We start from the raw sequence: 23,034 nt of genomic DNA, 5'->3' as shown, positions 1-23,034 counted from the left end.
GCCCTGCAGACCTTTACTTTTGCTACTACACAAGTCTGAGAATCCAGAGAGACAGAAATACAGCTGAAATCTTCAAGCTAGATAACAAAAGAAGGCATTTAAGAAATAAGCAAATCAAGAAACAATATAGCCCTAAAATCAATTTCCTCTGTAATTTTATGCAGCTGTATGCACAATACATACATTTAAACACAGAGATATTGAGACAAATTCAAGCCTGTGAATAAGTGGGTTTCCTGGGTGGGAAAAGCTGCCATTTGTGTTGGCACTGGCTGATGAGATATCTATTCTGCTCCATAGCAGTAGAAAACCTGAGCTGCCACCTGTCTAGTACAGGGCTAGTCTGCCTTTGCCATCTATCCTCCCCAGCAGGATGTGAATCCTTGCCATGTTATTGCCTGCGTGGGCATTGCCTCTTTTTTCTTCCAGCCATGCAGTACAACAACCTGCAAACTAATTCTTAAGGGCCAGAGAAAGATTTAGTTTTTTCGAACCTCTGCTTTGATGCTATCACATTTTTAAAGTGTAGCTTGTCTTCATTTATTTTTTTTCCAAATAATTTAACTATCAACAAGTTAGACTTAATTTGTCTGAAGTTTCTTATTTCTGAACTGCGTGGTTTCAACAGAAATTCAGCATTTGCGAGGTCCTTACCTTATTTCAATCTCACTTTTTATCAGTAGGTTCAGACAAAAACGGAAAGAGCAGTAAGTCGGTCTTAACTCATCAGAAAACATAAGCACACACTTAATTTGAAGTATATGATTATTTGATTAAGATCAATGGATAGCTTACATTTATATGCAGGCTGAGCCAAGGCTTTGTTTAAAAACTGAAGTTCAGTTTTGATGGGACCAACATGACACCAAGTACGTGCAGAAGCTGGAGGAAGGTATTTCCAACTCTCTTTAATAATATTTGAAAATTTGTTTTGAAAAAGAGACTTGAGATACAGTTATTGCATACTGGGAAGAACACCAGGAAGAGTCCCAAATTTGCTTAGGGACATTTTATAAAGCATAACGCATCCAGAAAATTTTTTAGTATGTGCACTAGTCAAAACACTGAGTGGCATATACTAAAATAGCATGGAAGTCACAGATTGAGATCAGCTGAGGTTGGACACTGACCTCTTATTTGAAGATCACGTTATTTATTTTTAAACAATAGCCAGGTTGTGTAAGTTGAGGTTCAAAACACTCAGAAATATTTACGTTTGCAGCAGGGGAACCTTTTGGATTCTGTGATCACCACTCCTGCCTGCACTTTCAGTTAATCCTTCAGGCGAGGAAGTACCTTTCACTGATAACTCAGAAAAGGAAGCATGTAATAGCACTGACGGTGAGTGAGTGCTAAGAAAACACAAATTCTGTCTCAGGTCCCTCATGTGCTCTCCTCTTGTCTTTGGGGGGCATTTAACTCCATAAGGAGAGCATTCAAAGCAGAGGAGCGAGGAGCCTGCCAGGCAGCCGATCACTCAGGGTCTCTGCTTAAAAGTTCCCTTAGTTCAGCTGACTACCTCTACCCATGAGCCACAAACCAAGGATAAGGAGTGCACAGAGCCCTTAGGCAGCCTGAATGCTTGTGGTTCTCTGGTAGCTTAGTCTAAGGATATTGCTATCAAGACAGATTTGAACACAAGAAAAAAGTGGCAATCACTGGACTAACCCAATATTTCTGAGCTTCTCTTGCACACAGAAGCACCTACACATCCCTTGTGGACCTACAAGTCCTGCTTCTGGCACTTGAAGGTGGAGAACTATACTCAGATCCTGTAGTATATGAAAGGCCAGCAAAGGCAGTGGGGTTAAAGTCTGAACCTCCAACAAAACCAAACACCAGGGCTGATCTGCACAGCACCTCTTCTCTTTGCTCACCAGCTTAATCCCAGCTGAAGCACTGCAACAGGTTTGGTAGTTATGTTACAGGAAGGATTCAGGGGTGGCTGGCTCAAGCTACGTGTATCAGAACATGGCTGTTGTGGATTACCATGGAATCTGGTGACTTCTCCATTGTTTCCCACCTCTAAACTGGTGCTTCATTTCTGCATGAAAGGGTTTCTCTGCTTAAGTAGTTATCAGCTTGTGACTTCTGTGGCTATTCTATGCACTATTTCTAATATGATTAAGAAAAGTAAACTTTTCTTTGCTAGATATGGTAAGATTTCTGTAAAGATATATGCATCTTCGGGAATATTTTAGGAATCCATAACTTGAAAACGGTTGAAAACGTCAGCAACTTTAAAGTACAGCTACCATAAATCATCTATTTCTGCATAGGAATTAGGTTGTGAAGTGTTGAATGCCTGCATTGTACAGACAGCAAATGACTGGAAATAATTTTTTTTAACTTCTCTGTCTGATACACTTGGGTTCTTTTACTGAAAAGAGCATCAGGGAACATCAGCTAGAACTGATCTTAAACTTGACATGTCTTGTTTTTCTGAACAGTTGCTTCTGCTGTACTTGACACAACAGTATTGGATGAACTTCCATGGCTGTGTTTAACAGCAGGAATAATATTATTTGTCTTTTTTTTTTTTTTTTTTTTTTGGTAGCAGAAGAATTATGTACATTGGAGGGATTTTTATTCATATATGTTTGGCAACCATATATGTTTTTTACTTAAGCAGGATCAAAAAATAAGGAGGCAGTGGTTGGAGTATAACAGGCACCTGGTTCTTTGGGAGAGCCCTTCATTTCTGGTGGATTCCTCTCATGAGCTTCATTACTGATACAACATCCACACATGTAAGCTTTCATCTTGTAGCAGAGCCTTCATCACCATAGAAGAGTTTAAAGACTGACTAGAGCAGCAGCATATTCTGGGTATGGCTTTTGGGCAACCATCACTCTTGATGAAAAAGATTAAGCCTTTGAGCTTGATTAGAAGACCTACAGAAAACTGATTGGAAGCTTGACGTCCCGCCTTTCAGCCTAGATAGTGCAACAAGAAAAGCCTCTTCAATTTTCTTCAGCCTGCATTAGGGCTCCCAGAATCTCCCTGAGCTGTTTCTTGCAAGATGCAAGCACATTTGTCTAACTAAACACATGGGTAGAACTCGGGCAGCATATGATCTGCCTACAGAGACTTTCTGGAGGGTTAGTTAGCTGAGTTACAGAGAGCTGTCTCATCAAAAATCCAACTTTAGTGATTCCATCATCAGACTCAAAAGCTTTGTTCATTATTCTTCAGCAGCAAGATGTGTGTGATATTTGGATAGATGAAATCATTCAGAATACTCTAGACTCTGCACAGTGTAGGTGTGTGTAGTTCAGAATACTTCCCTGCAGCCTGAGAGCCAAAATTGGCCCTTCTACACTGACACAATTCCCCTGACTTAGGTGAAGTGACAAAGCTGTAACTAATTGGGCTAAGCATGCAAACGTTCGCTGTGCACAGCCAAAGAATAACCCTGGCTCCAAATGTTTTTTTCCTGAATACATTTTCATGGTACCTGGCCTCATTTTAGCCTGAACAATACATTTTTTATCTACAGACACTAAAAATAGCTCAAGTACTAATTAAAAAAGAAAAACAGCCTGTGACAGAAAACAATAAAGCCAAGGAAATGTGAAAGCATTTTTACATAGCCAGCAGCTTCCCTGGCACCATTTCTAGCTATGAAGAGGGTTATTAGCAAGCCCAGAATTATATAAACAGCTTCCCCTGCCAGCTCCTGGACAACAGAATCATCATTTACTTACAAATTATTCAAGTCAGCAAAATCCACCTTTTCATTAGACCAGTGGAAAGATTGGCAGAGGTTTCTAAAAGTGGGATTATGATCAGAAAAAATGACTCTTTCTCAACTATTCAGTGCCCTAATTTCATGCACTCACTGCTATTCCTGCTTTCCTCATTGACAGGAAAGGGTGTTTATCACTGTGAACACAGCATGCTCATCAACTGCAGGAGGGGTAGCAGAATTCCTCCCTGAAAAACACACCAACCTCAAAATTGTTCACTGGATACAAGATGCTAAATCTTTGCTACTAGAAGTGAAAATGGAGAAAGGAATAAACAGATTCAGTCTGGGACTATGCTAACAATGGTTAGAGTTTAAACCAGCAAGCAATGCAAAGGCGATCTGGAGTTTTGCATGATTTTAAATGATGAATCTGAGGATAAGCTATGCATCTCTTCAGATTTCTAACCTGGCAAAAGGGCCAACATCAGGGCTCCCTTTTGCCATGAGTGACAGAGCAGCATGCATGCCAGGGGAGCAGAGGTTGGGATGTGGGGAATTGTGTCACTGGGAACCTTCAGGCAAAGCAGAAGGCCCTGGTTCAGTAAATCACATAACTTGGAAGGAGCAAACAGTCCTGCCAGTGGGCTGTAATCAGGTTATGCCTGTGTTCAAGTGCTTTGCAGGATAGCAGCTGTATCTCTCTATTGCTGGCTCCTAATGGTAACGATACTTCCATCAAGATGTGAAGTAATTGATTTTGTCACAGCTACAGAAAAGATGAAGCCTGTAGCTATGAAACAACTCAGTAGCAGGAGAAATAGGAGAGTATGTGAAGTAATATCTTGGGATGCTAATTTTTATAAGTAGTTCTGTTTTGAAGAGTGTGTTAAATACTCACCTTATCTTTTTCTGGCTGAGCATGTGCATTTGAAAAAGAAAACCACCTGATAAACTCTGCAGATAACAAATGGGAATCAAGTGGCATAGTGAGTAGATGCCTTCACACCTGAGCAAAGTTTTTGAAAACACTCTTTGGCCTGAAGAATCAGGACAAGCTGACTTTCCAGCACCAGGAGTTGGCAAAGTCATCACTTTATGCGTCCCTGCTTCTGCTACAAACATTCTCTGTCAAACGTAGCCAGGTACTTACTTGGTCTCCTAAAAGCAATCCCTGGGGAATATTGTTCTTAACATCACTAAGACAAAAAAAAACAACAACAAAAAAAACAAAAAAAACAAAAAACAAAAAACAAACAGAACTGGAATGGCATCACGATGGCATTTCTAGATAATACCTGCATTTAGGATTAAAAAATAAGAACTAACATGCAGAAGTATACTTGCAGTTAAGCTAATATCACTTCATAATCCACATTCTCTTTATGCAGACAAAAGATATAGTTGTGGCCTGGTCAACTTAGAGAAAAGTCCCACAAGAGGGTCAAGCCAGTGTAACTGTGAATTGCTGCTGGTGGATGCAGCCTTGCAGCAGTCTGGCTTCCCATTGCCTTGCTGACCTGGGCTGCCTCCCCATCCTCATGCTGGCTCACATACTTCAGTTCAGCTGAACCTGAGAAAGGAAAACTCCCAAAGAAGCCACAGCAGGGATAGCTTTCAACCCTATTTAGCCTGAGAGTACAGATTTGCCTGACATTTTCTGCTCAGCAGTAGTTCTGTGTTGATCCCAATACTTGGAAATTTCTTCAGTAACTTTCAAGAAGGGTGAAAGCCTTTAGAAACCAGCTAAAATTATCCTGACAGATAGCTCTGCTCTGTTCCCACTAACCTCCAGAACTCAAGTAATTTCATGCATCATTACCAGCCCCAGCCAAAATCAATGATTGTAATTGAGATGTAGCATGTAACTGTGGCTCCCATGGCAGGACTTCATCCGTCAGGGCTTCCAGGGCAAAGAGGATGCAAGGTAAAGGCTGTTTCTATAGCAGATGACTTTTCCCCAGGTACTTAGCATGCACTCTTACAGCAGTTCAGTGTACAACAGCTCAAGCTAGTCATTGAATATCTAACAGTATGGACTATGAAACCATAAAAGCTTTCTTGTATGTCATCTACAGCGTTCCTACAGTGAGTAGTTGTTAGCAAAGACAAATTGCTCCTCATTTTTCTTACCTGTGAAATGCTGCTGTTGCTTTAAGCAATGTCAGCAATACCATGCTTTGGCTATTCACCTGAGCGGGGATTAATTCTTATCAGGAGAAAGTCTCCTTTTCCAGAACAATGGGAACAAAGGCCTCTGAAGCCAGTGCAGGCTGTGGCTGACTGGTGTTCCCAAGCACCATACCTCTGCAGAACAGAGACAGCCCACAGCCTTTGTGGTCACATCATTCATTGCATAGTCCCAATTTAAAATTGAAGCAGGTTGCTTTCAGAAGGGAAAAGAACTGTATGCAAACATAGGTCTAAAAGAAAAAGAAATGCCCTGCAAGATCTTTGAAGTCTTCTCATTTAGTTGCCTTCAGATTAACCTCTTAGCAGCAAACAAAAATGTGCTCCATTTGTGCAAGTCAGGACTTTCCAAAGAGTTTGCTCGTGAGGAGGTGTGGGCATGAGGAATGCTATGGGCTGACAGATAATATATCTGAATAGGACTTTGAAGTTTTGCTGAATAGTCCCTATATCGGGCCTTCAAAGGCACAGTGGCTGTAAGCTAAACCTGAAAAATAAAAGAAAGTTATTTTATTATCAAACAGAATTTTGTTCCCAAACTCAAGCCTTTCCCAGTTGCAGGTGTGGTCAGTCTTCTGTCTGATGTTACAGGTAGAGGTGCTCAATGGGAATGGACAGAGAGTGGCTCTGCTTCACAATTCTTCTTTAGAGTAGATGTACCATGGTAGAGAGGAGAGTTGGTAAGTATGGTAAATAATTGAGACTAGTTCTCTTCCTAATTTGCTGTTGGGACTCATTTGGCTCAGTTTTGTCCTTGTGGTATTAAAAACTAAGGAGAACTCCATTTAAGGCAATGGAAACAATTTGCTTGGAAGTACGAAAACAATGGAATGAGGCTCATTGGAACCATTTACATATAAGAGAAACTACTTGAAAAGCATGTTTCACAGTCTTGTTTTTTCTGCCCTCTTACCACACAATTCTGCAGTTATGTCGTAGTTTTGGGACTTCCCTTTTGAAGAGCAAAAGCTGAAATAGGGCAGAAATTATAGAAAAATACAAAAATGGCTGGCAACTTGAGCTTGAGAGGGTAGCAGCGTAGCTAGCAGGAATATCTTGTTTTGAGGGAGCTACAGCACAATTCTGAGATTCCTCCTCACCTCTGGGAGCAAGGCAAATTATTTTAGCACCAAGAGTATGTGAAGAACAGTGCTTCTCCATGGCTTACGACAGGGACAGAGCAAAGGCTCTGCTCATTCCCTAAGCTTACCTACACATCCTGTTTACGTCTGCCTTTCCAAAACTGCTTTTTCTTATAATTAAAGATGTCTCCATGGCAAAAAGATAACCAATGGCAGGGTATGAGCAACACCTCCTTTCTGTGGACCCACTCATGTCAAGAGAAAGAAATCTCTGCCTGTTTTGCTGGAACTGCCAGTAGGTTTTTCAGTACTGCTTCAGTGCCCCCAGAACACATTGTTGTGTTTTTGTCCTTCCCACTCAGAAGCTGCCCAGCACTGCCCCTAATAGCAGGGAACTGGAACAGGGAAAAAGCAAGGTATTTGCTACAATAAAGTGAGTATTTTTCTCTCCCGTAATTAAGACTCCTCTTTCTGGGTGCAATGAAGAAATTGCTTTACTGCACCTAGTAGAAATTTTAACACTTTCATTCCTTTCTTCTTGTAATAGGCCATTGCAGAAGCAGAATTTTGGTGGATTTTTTTTTCTTCTGTAAACATATCCTCTAAGATAAAGTTGCTCTTTACTCTGTTCCCAACTCATCCAAATTTTACCGAATTATCTCTTTAGCGTAAGTCTTCTGCACACCATTAATCTGCTTATAAAGGCAGTTTCTACATCAATTTGCTAATATTGTGTCTTTTAGGTGAACCACAGGAATCCCATAACAGAAAACACAGTGAGGCCTTCCTGCTCGTACACTGCCTTTAAGGACGGCAGGCTGCACATCTTGTTCTCCTCTCACCCACCACAGGAACTCCCCCGACTTAACTCTGTAGGGTCAACTTTTAGGCTGGCAGAAGTCCAGTGACTTCATTAGTGGCACGCTGGAGAGCAGCACAGACTCAGCCCTCTGGGCTTTACATAACACTTTAACATTGGTGTTGTGACTGCTAGAAGAAATTAAACTCTGGCTGGCCCAAGCTGTCTTGGGGGGTCCAAGTACCCACATGTAGCAGATAATATAACAGACTGTTACCTCCTGCCTCTGCACAGCTTTGGGAGACCAGATGTCTCTAGCTTTAGTAGCTAAATATCTGCAAATGGAAGTGTGCAAGGCTAACATAATTTTACACTCACATCACCATTTGCTTTTGGGATTTGATTTTTTGGCTAAAAAGATCAGGTCCCATTAATCCTAGAGATCTCTCAGGGCTGGAGATAACTGAAAACCAGAACCCGAATCTTCATGTTTCAGGAAGTTATTTGGGATCTGTCTCCCTTTCCTTGTGCACCTGCAAGTACATCTTGCTTCGTCTGTTCAGGAAAGAGAGCTTTTCTCTCTTTCCTGAAAAATGAAAACATATCAGAATCAAATGCTCCTGGCTGTGTGGGATGTGTCCTGAAATGAGAAGTGCCTGTACCAATAAAGCATGTCCGGTGCCCTCAGGTCATCCTGGCTGTGTGGAAGTGGACAGGGAGCTCAGGGGCAGCTGTCATGATTACGAGTCACTATAGTGCAGAATACTGCTGTGTGGGATGTCACTGTGTGGGATGTCACTATGTGGGGTGCTGCTGTGAGTCATCAGGGTGTGGGTTGTGAGGGACGTGGCTGTGGGAGTAAGTACAATGTGGGACATTGCTGTGAAGGACATTGTTTTGCAGGACACTGCTGTGGAGAACACTGTGGGTTGCTACTGTGGGTCCCTGTGGTGCATGTCACTGCTGTGTGGGACATGGTGGGACATGTGAGTGGGACTAAGTGGGCTACAGCTGTGTGGGACATTGCAGCATTTATCAGTCCAGCTGGGGACACCACTGAAAAGGTCATCACTGTGTGTTCAGTGTATGGAACACTGCGATGAGGGACATTGCTATGAGGGTCACTTCTGTGTGCATTGTGGGTGTCATCACCGACATGTTGCTTTGAGGGACATAGCTTGGCAAACATGACATAATTTCCTGGGCAACCTGCTCTAAGTGACACTGTTTGAGCAATGGGCTTGATCATCTGACCTATAGAGATCCCTTCCAACCTCAGCTATTCCATGGTTCTGTGATACTGACATGCTGGAGGGAAGGGATGCCACCCACAGGGAACAATTTGTGGTTCAGCAAGGTGAAGTGCGAGGTGTTGCACCCAGGTCTGGATGATCCCAAACATCAACTCTTTGAAAGGGTAGATAATTGCAGGATGAGGGGAAATGGTTTTAAGTTGAGGGAGGGGAGATTTAGGTTGAATGTCAGGGGGAAATTCTTTACAGAGAGAGTGGTGAGGTACTGGAACAGGCTGCCCAGAGAGGTTGTGGATGCTCCGTCCCTGGAAGTGTTCAAAGCCAGATTGGATGGGGCCCTGGGCAGCCTGGTCTAGCATTAAATGAGGAGGTTTGGTGGCCCTGCATGTGGCAGGGAGGTTGGAGATTCATGATCCTTGAGGTCCCTTCCAACCCTGGCAATTCTGTGATTCTGAATCCAGTCTGGATGAGGAGGGGATAGAGAGGAGCCTAGAGATAGAGAAGGACTTGGGAATCCTGGTAGATGAAAAGCTTGACGTGAGCCAGCAGTGTACTTGCAGCCCAGAAGACCAGCATTATCCTCAGCTGCATCAAAAGAGGGGTAGCCAGCAGGGTAAGAGAGGTGATTATTCCCCACTACTCTGCCCTTGTGAGGCCCCATCTGAAGTACTGTCTCCAGACCTGTGGCCCCTGGCACAAGAAAGATGTGGAGCTGTTGGAGTGGGATTGTAGGAGGGCCTTGAGGATGATCAGAGGGCTTCAGCACCTCTCCTATGAAGACAGTGTGTGGGTGCTGGGCTTGTTCAGCCTGGAGAGAAAGCTCTAGGGAGACTTCCTTGGGGCCTTTCAGTACTTAAAAGGAGTCTACAGGAAAAATGGAGAAGGACTCTTTTATCAGCAAGTGTAGTGATAGCCTAAGATGTAATGGTTTTATAGTGAAAGAGAGTGGCTTTAGAAGAAATTCTTCACTTGGGGATTGATGAGGCCCTAGCACAGGCTGCCTTGAGGAGGTGTAAATGCCCCATCCCTGGAGGCATTCAGGGCCAGGCTGGATGGGGCTCCAGGCAACCTGAACTGGTGGGTGGCAACCAGCCCATGGCAGGGGGTTGGAACCACGTGGTGGATTTTAAGGTCCCTTCCAACCCAAGCCATTCTACGATTCTATGACGATGACTATTCCATGCAGGGTCATGGCTATGCAGGACAACTCAGTGCGGCACATAGCTGTGCGGGTCACTATCCCGCTTGACCCTTCAGCAACACGTACTCCAGCCCCACACCTCCCACATGCCCCCACATCGCGCAGAGCCCACGGCTGCCGCTGTCCGGGCAGAGAGGGCCGGGCAGGGAAGGGCCGGGCAGAGCCTCCCCTGCCGCCACCCCCCCGCCCCGCCGCCCGCCTGCCTGCCCAGCCCGCCCCGCGCCGCCGGGTGTCGGTGGAGGTCGTCGGGGCTATGGGCGGCGCGGCGCTGAGCGGAGCGCTGTGCTTGGGGCTGCTGTGGCGGCTGTTGGCCGGGGCCAACGGGAGCTGCTCGGAGCGGTGCTGCCAGGGCCGGGACGCCGCGTGTGTCAGCAGCGGCTGGAGGGAGGACGGGGGCTACGGGAGCTGCTACTGCGACGCAGGATGCCGGCGCACCCGGGATTGCTGCCACGACCACAGCCAAGCGTGCCCGGGTAAGTGCTGCGTGCCCCGGGTGGGATCACCCCGAGAGTGGCCGTGAGCGCTGGGGCTCCGCTGGCTGGGAGCTGTCGTGGGTGTGAGGCAGCCTCTTCGGGCTGTAAGGGACACGTCGGTCCCTGCTGTCAGCAGCCCAGGGGCGAGGGCACGGCCAGGAGCAGGCAGGTGCTCGGTGAGGAGGCACTGAAGACTTGCTGCAGGGCTGCCACGCTGCGTGCTGGCCAGGTCTGTGGGTCAGCTCTGCCTGAGCTCTGCTGTCAGACGTTGTTTTGCCCTGCGAAACGCAGCACTTCTTCCTTTTTGCTCACACTCATCCCCAGTGCGCAGCCATTACAGTGGGGACACAGGACTGCTGTGTTGCTGAGCTGATTTCTCATGTGCAGCCAAACAAACAGCAAACATCTTGGGGAACCCCAGAGAGGGGCCCCATTTGTGGGGGCCAGAGCTGGCGAGAGGAGGCTGGGCTGCCTGGGCAGTGCTGCCCACGAGCGGAGGTGGTCTGCTTCCGCTCCGCCGCCAAGCAGGACGCTGCCCTCGTGTTCTGGCACAGAGCGAGGCCTCATGCAGCCCGGCGGTCCTTCCGAGCTGGCTGGAGGTGTGCCAGCCTGCATCCGTCAGGCCATCGCCTGGGCAGCGCAGTGCTGCCAGTTGGGGCGTATCAGCGGGCTCGGCGCCATGGCGGCTGCGCTGCGGGACCTGAGCCGGCCTGTGGCTGCTTGGCATGGGGAGCTGACACGGCTGTCAGAGCAGCAGAGTTGACACTAGGGCTCTGAAGGAGATGTGTGTGAAAGGTTCTGGTCGGAGAGTTTGCCTTCCGCAACTCCAATCAGGTACCTTGTTGTTATCGATGTGGTATTTTTTGTCTTGGGCCCAGTGGTGGTGGCCTCGCACTGTGGTCCATGCCCCATGGGGACTGTGGGCACTCTGGGTCTGGGCGGGAAGGTGAAGTCTTAGTGAGACTTCAGAGAGCCTCGCAGAGTCTGTCCGTCTGTCTCTGCCTGCCTGTGTGCCTGCACCAGAGTGGAGGCCACTGGTGGACCAGTTTGGGAAGCTGATGCTGTTTGTTGCGGTGTCTTTTTCTGACTGGTCTAAATCCCTTGCTGCCTGGCTCCACGAGCACCAGTGCTAGTGCAGCCATGGGCAGCAGGACGTTTGTGAGTGTGGTATGGGAGGATAGCATTTTGGCAGCCCAGCCAAGCAGTCCTATAGCTCATACATCCCTAAACTGCAAAATGGATCACCAGAAACCGTTATTTAGAAGGTAAATGGTGAGATACTTTTTATTGCATGCAGCAGTATGTCTGGTGTGAACAAAAATTCTAATGAAGTGCAGTGGGTGTCTTCAGTGTAAAAAAGGATGGTCTACATGTTTAAAGTAGTTTTTGTTCCTGTTAGATTTTGAAGTTTCACCATGGTGCCTGTCTTAGTTCAGTCTGTATTGATGGAAACCAAGGGTGTTTATGGCTTAGTTCACTCTGAAATGCTGTTCTGAATGCAGAGGTAAAACAAGTTCAAACAGAAACGTGGGGAAAGGTGGCCAGCTGTTCTTGTGCCACAGCTTTTTTGTCATCCTGTTCACCACTTACTTCAGCACAAGCAGAAATGACATTTCATCAGTTTGCAAATACTTTACAGGACAGTGTTTTTGGGGAAAGTGTAAAATACCTACATCATTAAATATATTTGATCAAGGAATCGTGCAAAAGCAATACTCCAAAACATTAGAAACCAATGGAAGGCAGGGAGTTCAACACTATGGTTGAATTTTCTCGTGCCTGAAAGTCATTCTGTGCCTGGTACTTTATAAATAGATGGCTCAGCAGGAGACTGGGGGCTGCCAAGCCTATGTCCAACAGTTTTTAAGTAAATTTCCTTATACTTTAAAAAAGTATAGTTCTAGCAATGAACAAAGGCTTTTTGTAAATATTGTCCAATGAGAAAGCCTGAAAAAAGTATGACCATGTCACTTGTATGGAAATGATTATTCTAAGAAAATCCACAGACCTGTATATGTTATGACGCATGTTTTGCAGTGACTCAGTGAAGATACTGTAATCCCTTTTGTTCCAGAGATGAGAGGAAATTATATAAAGTGCAACTCAAAAAAAAAAAAAAGTATGATTTGCAGTCCTTAATATATACATATATTAAAAAGTCCTGAGCACTCAAGTTATGTTTCATAGGACAGCAAAGCAATTTTTTGGGTGTATCTTTGAAGCCCCAAATGCTTCATTAGCAAGCACATTTTGGTAGGTACCTGAGCACATTCCATCCTTCATGTTCCTTTATCTTGTATCCTTCTCTTCCAAATTAGTCTTCATTCTTTCAGTGAATGATCATCTGTCAGTGTTGGGTTGACTAAACTGGACCAGTGAAAACAGACAGACACCATGAAGATGTAGATTTGGGTCTCTGATAATTTATTTTATTTTATTTTACTTATTTTATTATATTTCAAGGGATGGCACCATTCCTTATATGTCAGCTCTGGGACCAATTTCTCTATTGTGTTGGAGAACTTGACATCTTTCCAATGAGGCACAGAATTGATGTACTGTCCCTTAATGATTTCTGGGTATTGACTGCAAGTGACATGATTATTATCCCTCTGGCTGAATTCCATTCTAGCAACCCAGTTTTCTTATTATTTCACATGACTGAGGCAATTCAGACTTCTCATTTTAAATCTTTATGATCATAAAATTGCCATATATTGCTACAGATGACCAGTATTTCACTGTCAGCTTGGTTTAATTCCAGGAAGACATAAAGTCATCCCTTTATTTGTTATGCAGCTGCTAAATCCCTTTGGGAGTTTTCTGTGTGGAAAATGTGATGCAGCTATGATGTTATCTGTATGTGAGGGTGCTAATGTGGGATTAAAATTACATGGAAATTCTTACTTCTGCAGGTCATTAATAGCCAGCTTGGAACAGAGTCAGCAGATAAGGAAGCCAGGCTAGATGATGGTTACATCCTGCACTCTAGGTGGTGTTAAGCTGTGGGAGGCATCAACATTAATGCTTGTACAGTTAAATAAAAAGATACATTGCTTTTATTGTCACAGAGTGTCTGTGATGTGCTTTGGGGTACAACCTGAGGGCTCCAGAGGTGCTGGAGCACAGTGCCTGATGAAGCAATGTCTGATGCAGTTTTTCCCATCCCAGCTTCCTTCATTGTTCTACTAATCATACCCCGGATGTTGGGGAAAGTGTTTATCAGTAAGTAGCAGCAAATGCCAGGGGATGCTGATGATTAATCTGGCTGGACAACCAATGGTTGAGTCCCCAGGGATGCTCTTTGGTTCTCTTTCAATTAGCGGTATCAAGCTGTAGAGCTCCTTAAAGGTGAGATGCAGCATCCCTGGCTGCTTGCCTGCCCGTGGCTGTCGAGTCACCCATAAAGTGGGCAGGTTGGTCTGGTGCAAAATGAGAGGAGTGCAGGGGAACTCTAATAGTGCGGTATGGACATATGCCATGTAGCATCTGTCAGGGGTTTTACCTGCTTTATGATATCTGTAGTGCTCTGAGAAATTAGAGAATTAGAGAGGGAGCCCAGAGATTTCTGTCATACAAAACCAGTCACAAACACCAGAGGTTATTGCGTTTTATTGCTTCTTCCCAGTGTCTCATACTGGCAGCATCCCAGACGGCATGCAGTATTTTTCTGAATGACTGTGTTGGTCCCATCGGTTTCCTGCAACACTGATAAAAGAACATAACTAACAGTTAAGCTGTAAAGCTTCCTGTGGGGATTTAAGTTGTAATCAGAAAATTTAGGAAAAAATGTGATCCAAAGCATGTGGTATATTCCCATTGCATGTTAGTGGAAAAGGCAGAAGCTTCATTTAGGTATAGTTAACGAGAGGCAAGATTCCAAACAATTCAGAACCAGCTTAAGATATCCCAACCATTGATTATAACATATATTTTGTACCATTCCCAAGGAAGCATGGTGAAGACTTGCCTTTAAGAGGCAAAGACTGAGAAAGCAAAGTAAAATGTGGTTCATACCGCACAAAAAATACTTTTAAGCCTATTTGCAATGTGCAATGAAAACACTGAAGAACTGGGGAATTTCCAAATCAGTAAGGAGCTGTAATATTAACACAGACACGTTCAGGTTTTTATAAAACTACTTCTGATAATATTTCAATTACATGATGTTAATTATGATTTAACTGAAAAAAAAGAAAAAGCAGCTAATGATGCTGAGGGAAGCAGCATGGATCAGTACACTACTTCACGGCTGAGGTAAACAGGAGACACAGCCTTTCCCAGCTCACCCAGGACCATGGTGTGCAGGTACCAGACAGATGCGCTTACAAGAAGGGAAATGGCCCAGAGGAATATGTCTGGGTCACCTTTCCACATGGCTCCCAGGAAAAGTTACTGCTGGCAGTGGGCTGATGCTCAGGTTAAACGTCCTGGGAGGACACAGGGTAAGTGCTCTTTGTGTAGAGAAACTACTGCTTGTCCTCAGAGGACTCTTCTTGATGAACACCCATGGTTGAGGCATTTTTCTTACTTTTACTGCTCTGCCTGCCATGACTGTGTGGACATGGATTTCCTCCTTGGAGGAGCTGTACTTGTTCTGTCAGTAAGCACCTTAGTGTTATATTAATCCAGTCCCTGGGGGATCAGTGTTCAGAACCATTTTGAAGAGCTACAGTATTCTCTTTGACTACTAAAAATGAAGTTGTTGGGCCACACAGTTTTTAAAACCTGGGGTTCGTGGAGGGGAAGTTAAGAGAAATTCAGTCTCACGAAGATGTGACGTGATTGTTGTGTTTTGTTCTGTGAGGTTAAGGAACAAATGAAGATTTGCTTGTCTCAGAGCTTCATTCTCAGGAGCAACACACCCATCACCTCTTTTCTGGTAATCAGAACGCAAAACATTTTATTCTAGTGAAAATATCTGCAACTACATGGAAGATAGCTGACACATTGTCTGTGTTTACATTGGCTAGGTTAGGACAGAGGTACTGTTTTGCCAGAATATAAATGGAAAATTCAAGAGAAGGGAGAAGTATAGATGGTTATCATGCTCAACGTAAATGAGAGCTACAAGGATTACACCACTGTTGGTAGACACACCATAGAATATAAAATAAGGAAATGGCTAGAGGTTAACAAATATGGTAGATCTTGAGTGTTTCTCAGTTTTGAGACAGTACCAAAACCAGCAGATATTTAGTCTGTCATTTCTGTCTCTGCTGAAAAGGCTGTGAAAAGCAACAAACATGAAATCATGCCTCAGTCTTTACATTATTTGATGACACCATTGTGTTACTTCAAGGGAAGCGAAGGCCAGTAGGGTGGATTATCAGCTTTCACAAATACATTTATGATTTAGCTGAGGAAAAAGAAAGTTTTTAAGATATGATACAAAATATCAGTCACTGTGCTTTATATCATCTTTTAATGACAAGAGATGCGTCTGCTATTTGTTTTCACCGTCATGTTAGGTAAATTATAGCTAAGTTTTGCCCTAACAATTTCCACTGAAAATCTGCACCTTATCTGAAATGGAAACTGAGTAAATAGGCCCATCGTGAGGCTGAGGAGCAGCTTGAAAGCTATAGATAGATGTGCTGTTAATGCACTATAGATATTCACAAAAGCGTGGGCAGTACTTCACAGTGTTGCATTTTTCATGGTGTCAGTAGGGTGCTAGTGCAGAGTCTCTGAACACCTGTAAGAAATAACCTGGGCATATTCTCTATTGTGTTTGAAAAGTCTTGGGTGTCAGGCAAAGTCCCCGGTGACTGGAAAAGGGAAAACATCACCGTCATTTTTATGAAAGGAAGAAAAGAAGACCCGGGGATTACATATCTTTCAATCTCACCTCTGTGTCTGAGAAGATCATAGAATCATAGAATGGTTTTGGCTGAAAGGGTCCTTTAAGGTCATCTAGTTCCAGCCCCCTGCTATAGGCAGGGACACCTCCCACTAGACCAGGTTGCTCACAGCCCCATCCAACCTGGCCTTGAGTGCCTCCCAGGAAGAGGGCATCACAGCCTCACTGGACAACCTGTACCAGTTCAGGTACAACCAGGACAACCTCACCACCCTCACAGTAAAGATTTTCTTCCTGATATCTAGTCTAAGTCTACTTTCTTCCACTTTAAAGCCATTTCCCCTGATCCTGTTACTACATGCCTAACCAGACTGGTGGCATTCTATGATGAAGTGATGGAATCGTGGACAATGGAAGGGCAACTGATGTTATCTGCATGGATTTCTGCAAGGCCTTTGATACGCTCTGACACCACATCCTTGTCACTATATTGAAGAGAGAAGGATTTGAAGAGTGGGCTATTCAGTGGGTAAATAATTGGTTGGATGGCTGCAGCCAAAGGGCTGTGGTAAATGGCTCTATGTCCAGATGGAAGCTGATGATGCGTGGTGTACCCCAGGGGTCTGTTAGGTCTGGTACACTATAACATCTTTATCAGTTACATGGAGAGTGTTGCAGGTTGCAGGACAGGACACTCAATGTAATCATTGTCTGATCTCACTGAGTATTGGATGGCCCTTATCTAGTGCCTGCATATGGCACAATTCAGCTTCTTCTTTGCCCACCAGAGCGCACAGCTATAGCAAAGCTTCTTCAGATAGGGGTCATGTAGGCTGCATCTGTTGGACTGTGCCCTTAGAAGAGGCAGGTTCAGTCCGATGGCACCTCCATGGCCCCAGACCATGTGGTGGGCTGGGGAGAGTTGAAGTCAGGAAGCTGCCCCCCCACTTATGCTGCAGTGGGCGGCAGGCATCACAAACTGAAGAGGAGGGGAGCAGTCCATGGTCACTCTGTCTCTGGGGCAGCAGCAGCGATGCCCCTGTTCCTCAGCAGCAAATCCCTGTGGCCCCTGCTCCCCGCTGGCCACCCCAGGGCTGTGTCCTCTCAGTGCTTACCTCTGCTGCTGCAAGAGCACCCTGTGCGGACCTGGCTGCCTGAGCCAGGCAGGGCTGGGATAACACTGGTGATGCTGTGGGATGGGCAACAAGAAATGCCAGCAGCCCAACAGCACAACCCAACCAAGGCCTCATTCAGCACTCCAAGTCTCACAGATGCGCTCAGCTGGAGTCCAGACACCAGTCCACGCTGGTCTGACAGTACCTGAATTTATACAGTGAGGTCACATCATGCTGATGTCACAACCCCTTCATCGGTGACCTCATGTTCCATCACTGAGTGTATTTGGGAATCAGCCTGTGCTTCCATCACTGTCCATCATTCAGTGATTTCCCTTTCTAAAGCTGATATATTTAGAAAGGTAAAAATTGTCTATGTTTACAATCTCTGCAATAATCCGTCTTCCATGATCTGTCTACACTTTCTGAAATTTAGAGTTACACGTGTTTGCCTGTTCTGGTTTGCATTGATAGAAATAGGTGGCAATCTCTATGTCAGGCTTGCTTTTTATACCAAGTGCTCATATCACAGTAGGTTGTTTGCTCACACTTTCCTATGCAACCTACTCCACAGGACCAGCTTTAGCAGGGACTTAGACAAAGTGATCTGCAGAGGTCCATTCCAGCCCCTATGATTCAGTGATATATAGACATGGTTTTTAATAAAAAAGGTGTCAAAATCCCTAAGTGAGCTAAAGGTTACAACAGACATCGGAAAAATACCGCAGAATACAAAACCATGGGGGAAATGTAGTTTCTTATGATTCAGAGTTCCCTTGCAAAATAAAGGCAGTTTCCCCATAACATTTCGGTACCCATTTGGGTCAAATTCGTAGAAAGTCTGTGATCCATGAGGACTGAAATTCACATATTCAGTGGACTGTTCTCTAATTGGAAATCAGAAGAAAAGGACCTGAGATTACATTTCTAAACATTTTATTATGTTTAATTATCTACATCTGTATATACACAAACACACAAATGCGGTACACACATCACTGCATTGTTGAGAGTAAACAAAATCAAAATTGCACATAAAAAAGAAAAACATGACATTGTTGTATTACTTCAGATTTGGAGAGCAATTAGGATCAATCAGAAGTCTTAACTATTAGTTATGCGTTTGCTACTGCTTTTCAGCTCATCCATGTGTCGTGGGGGAGTGGAGTCATTGGAGTGGCTGTGCTGAACAATGTAAACCCAGTCTGCGAATACGTAGGCGCTATGTGCAACAGGAACCTACAAATGCTGGGGAACCTTGTCCTGCTCTGGAGGAGAAGGCTGGCTGCTTGGAATACCTGACTTATCAGGGGCAGGACTGTGGACATGAACATGGTATTCTCTCTTTATTTGGACACCTGTCCCCATCATATATAGTTTCCATTGACGTAAAGAAATAGAAAAAGCAGCAATCTGCAGTTATTTGATTGAAAATGCAACTTAATCACAGAGTGGCTTAGGTTGGAAGGGATCTAAAATATCATCTGGTTCCAAGCCCACTGCCGTGGGCAGGGTTACCACCCACTGGATCAGTTTGCCCAGCACCCCATCCAACCTGAACACCTCCATCCTTATTTTCTGCTTCAAGTTGCTGCTCACTTTGAATTAATTTCTATTAAATAGACAACTGAGCTGCACGCATTTCTTCAGTTTCTTGATTTAAGCCCTGCATTAACTATCTCTCTGCAAAGTTAGAACATAAGTTCATTACGAAACAAGGAAACAGAGCTCATTGTAATATTCCAGCCCATCCTATTTCCTTGTGGACTAGATGGCAGCCATTTCTAGGGACGTTTATACAGAGAGAACTTAGCTGGGAGGTCCAGTGCTGCCAGTCCTTTATCACTTTTTCAATAAGTTTGTCAGCATCACCATCCACAAGTTCCTGATTCATGTATCCATTGTTACACTAATTGAAATATGACTCAACTGTGTCTTGCTGCCTTACTGTTTTCTTCCCCAGTTCCCGCTTTCATAACTACCTCTGAATATGGTAAAGAAAGAAAACTGAGAGCAGCATCATCCCCCTGGCCCTCTGACAAAGAAACTGGGTAATCTATTTATCATGTGCATGTGGGTCATCTTGTTTCATAGCCAGTATCTGTCTACAGAGAAAAACTTAATTAAATTTGCCATAATTCAACAGACTACAGCTTGTTTTTGTCTCTTGCAGGTCATTTGCATTTTCTAGATGTTTTTTGTTACTTGCTAATTGTCCTCAATTAGTTATTGTGGTCACAGCAAATTTGAGGATAGATGCTTCTCAAAGCAAATCCATAAATAAGGCTAAATCAAAACTGAATATATCCATAAGTTTAAGCCCAAGAAATTAGATCTCTGAACAAACAAAATGGACTAAATGCAATCTGTCTTAAGTGCTTGTTTTTAACAAAAAATGAAAAGCAGTGAAGACCTCTTTTGGATACTAGCAGAGTGTTATCACTGGTTCCGTAGTGCTCATAATGCTTTGCCCAGAACAATAAAGCTTATAGGCACCCTTGAAGAATCTCTTGCATTTACTCTTCTAGCAGTCATGAAAGAAAAAATACAGGTTACTGAGATAAGTTCTCCAACATAATTTAAGAATATGGAACGCAACCAGAAAAGTGAGATAATACATAAAGTGGACAGGGGAACGGAATGTGAGAAACAATTAATGTTTTTAATGTTTTTAAGAATCCATTAATTAGGTTAGGGTCAGAAACAAACTTTTTAGCTGTCAGTCATCAAACTTGCACTTCACTTCATAAATTCCACCTGAATGACATATATAAGTACATTTCAAGTTCCTTTGTAGCTTATGCTTTATCTATTGTAGCTAATTTAACTCTCTCCCTTCTGAGCAGATACTGTGTAGAATTTAAAACAGAATCACTTTCCCATTACTGTGCTTTGGAGACTCGGCCGTATGCTCGATGGATGCAGTACCTCCGAGAAGGACATACTGTTTGTGTAGCTTGCCAGCCTCCAGCTATGAACACTGACACACACCGTTGTTCCGGAGATGGCCATAATGCAGATGGGTAAAGAAAACCTTTCTTTGCTGTCTCTTTTGTATTGGAACCTAGTACAGAACTTTAGAGCTCACAAGGTCTCTTTAAAAGCTGTGTTGATTATGCCTAAAAAAAAAGAAATAGCTTGTATCACTTGCAGAGCTCAGATTTACCCTTCCAGTTCACATACAAATGGCTTTGAACTAATGTATTTCAAACACAGATAAAATCAGTGAATAATTTCAATACATGAATTAAGTCTCAGTGCTTTATTTACTATTGTGAAGGGACAGCACAGCTTCTGTAGTGCAAGAGGTCGTCTTAAAAGTATGAGCTCTTTTACTTAGAAAAATGTACTTCCCACCATAATCCAAGTCAGATTTCAGCTTTAAACTATATCTATTGTTTCTAGAATGCTGATACTGAAATAAGACATTTACAATTTGCAACAGATTTTTTATTTAGTGTATATCTTTTGTACGTATGTCTATATAACTGTACATTTATTAAGATGCTACACAATACATATATAACCATTTAATCAACCAACCATCCTGTATACTAAGGAATACAATGCCTGCTCTGGAATATTTGCAGGTAACATGACAGCAAAAGCATTTTAAGACCAAGATGAGCTAATTAAAGTCTTAATTCTAGCCTTCTGTTGAATTATGTTATTGAACATAAGTATACTTTTTTTGGTTGCTTGTAAATGCACCAATTTTTTATTCCTCATTTACTGTCACATTTCAGAGGTAAAATCTTACACTGGGAAGCAGTTGGCAACTCTCGGTGCCAAGGAACCTGGAAGAAGATTCGGCAACTGGAGCAGTGCTCGTGTCCCCTTGTGCACAGTTTTATTTTTACGTAAGAGTTTAAAAGACCTTTAAACAGCATCAGGAAAAAAGAATTGAGAAAATTAGCACAAGTGCCAAGAAACCCACATCTTTGTCTGTATTTTGTGGAGACTAAATGAACTTTAAAGGAGTTAAGCCTCTGGAACAAGCATTTTTGGGTACTCTTTTTGCCTTAATAGAAAACACTGACAATTGTATTTGAATGCTGTAAGCAAATTTCCGTATTTCTCTTCTGTGATTAAAGAGCAGATGTTTCTAACTGTAGTAGCTTCTTTTCCTAAGGTTCTTGTTCTTCACAGGCTATACCCCTGTGTACAGGCATTGATCCTATTCAGCAGTGAGCCAGCCAAACATTCTCAAGTCTGGAAATAGTTACTGTCATCATTAAGTTGTAATGGGTAAATAAAAATGAAAGTTTGAGAGCTAAAACCAGACTTCAGTTTAGATCCTTTGTTCCTTCCCAATATCATCTAGACAGTGGTTTTATAGTATGAATGCGTAAGTATTTCTTTGTCTACATTGCAGTTTCCCTGCTTAGTCACCCTCATAAAAATACGAGACTAGTCAGTGTTGTTAATGAAGTAGCCTTGTTAAGAACTCCACATCACTAGCATACAGTGTGAATTTTATGGCAGACAAACCTAAACAAGACTTCCATAAATAAAGTCTTGAAGAGACTCATTTCCTTAATGAACGGTAATTTATTGTAAACTGCCTTGAGTACGATTGTATTACAGCAATTAGCAAGCTACAACAACAATCTTACATACAGGAATGAACAATCATAACTAGAGCTTTGGCTGACAGTCAGAAGAATCACTTACTACTAGTTAAACCTGCTATATGCACAGTGATTAATATAGAAACATACAAGATTAGAACACAGGCAAGGCTGCTATGCACATAGATCTAATCCTTGTTTTCTTACCTATTATTCATGCTGAATTACTGTCAGGGCATTGAAGTGACTACATACTGCAGGCTTTCTCACTTAACACACATGTGCTGTGATTTTGGTTTTGTTTTGAATTGTTGACTTACAGCTGCTCTAGTATTCTTTGCTGAAATACATAAACTGTATTTTATCAAGCTTCTGAGATTCACCATGCTTACAGAAAAAAAAATGATCCCTTAAGGCTGAGAAAATTCACTGCTAAGACATGGCGCATCTCTGTGGAACCTCACAGCAACTGCTTACCACGGTTGTAAGAAGAAACATTGCATCATTTGGCAGGAATTGGAAAGGTGATCTGTTTGAGGTACTGTACACATTGAGAATAGGACAAACCTTTGTAATGGTACATCACTTCATGCAAGAAGCCCTGTAAGAATGCTACAATACCTAGTATCTAGATTGACACCAGTACAATAGTGGAAAGCATGTGTGTTTTTTGAGGTTCTGGGATTGTCTTCCATACAATCTGAAACATCTCAGAGTCTCTTGTGAGCTGAATGTTTACAGTGATGAACTGCGGGTAGCTAACCAGAATAGGGTGTCTTTGCTTGCTAGCACTGCAGAGACAGCAGAGCACAGATGAAACATGTTTCATGGTCTGTGCTATCACTGCCAAAACAGAGCC

The 23,034-nt window shown here is 43.3% G+C and overlaps 1 protein-coding gene across 5 annotated transcripts; it reads left to right on the top strand.

Annotated features, from left to right (window-relative positions):
* Positions 1-8,404: 8,404 nt before the first annotated feature.
* Positions 8,405-22,609, top strand: SBSPON (somatomedin B and thrombospondin type 1 domain containing). 5 transcript variants are annotated; one of them, XM_031604849.2, is made up of 6 exons: positions 8,405-8,617; positions 10,199-10,686; positions 18,745-18,939; positions 19,568-19,655; positions 20,451-20,627; positions 21,351-22,609. In XM_031604849.2, exons 2-6 carry the CDS (start codon positions 10,203-10,205, stop codon positions 21,466-21,468), a joined length of 1,062 nt encoding a protein of 353 aa, XP_031460709.1. In that variant the 5' UTR covers positions 8,405-8,617; positions 10,199-10,202; the 3' UTR covers positions 21,469-22,609. The 5 variants fall into 5 exon arrangements, with proteins under 5 accessions (XP_031460709.1, XP_089993840.1, XP_089993841.1 ...); XM_090137714.1 differs by lacking the exon at positions 8,405-8,617 and adding an exon at positions 8,630-8,709; XM_090137715.1 differs by lacking the exon at positions 8,405-8,617 and adding an exon at positions 8,631-8,683.
* The last annotated feature ends 425 nt before the right edge of the window (positions 22,610-23,034 follow it).

Source organism: Phasianus colchicus, chromosome 3 (genome assembly GCF_987193195.1).
Source record: "Phasianus colchicus chromosome 3, bPhaCol1.hap1.1, whole genome shotgun sequence".
Classification (NCBI taxonomy): Eukaryota; Metazoa; Chordata; class Aves; order Galliformes; family Phasianidae; genus Phasianus; species Phasianus colchicus.
Note: the sequence above shows the minus strand (reverse complement) of the source record. Positions and strands in the feature narration are given on the sequence as shown.

Coding starts and splice junctions, on each gene's coding strand:
- SBSPON (XM_031604848.2), top strand. CDS start 10,176: ATGACGATGACTATTCCATGCAGGGTCATGGCTATGCAGGACAACTCA. Junction 19,656..20,450: donor CCCTCTGACAAAGAAACTGG/GTAATCTATTTA, acceptor CCTTCTGAGCAG/ATACTGTGTAGAATTTAAAA. Junction 20,628..21,350: donor GATGGCCATAATGCAGATGG/GTAAAGAAAACC, acceptor GTCACATTTCAG/AGGTAAAATCTTACACTGGG.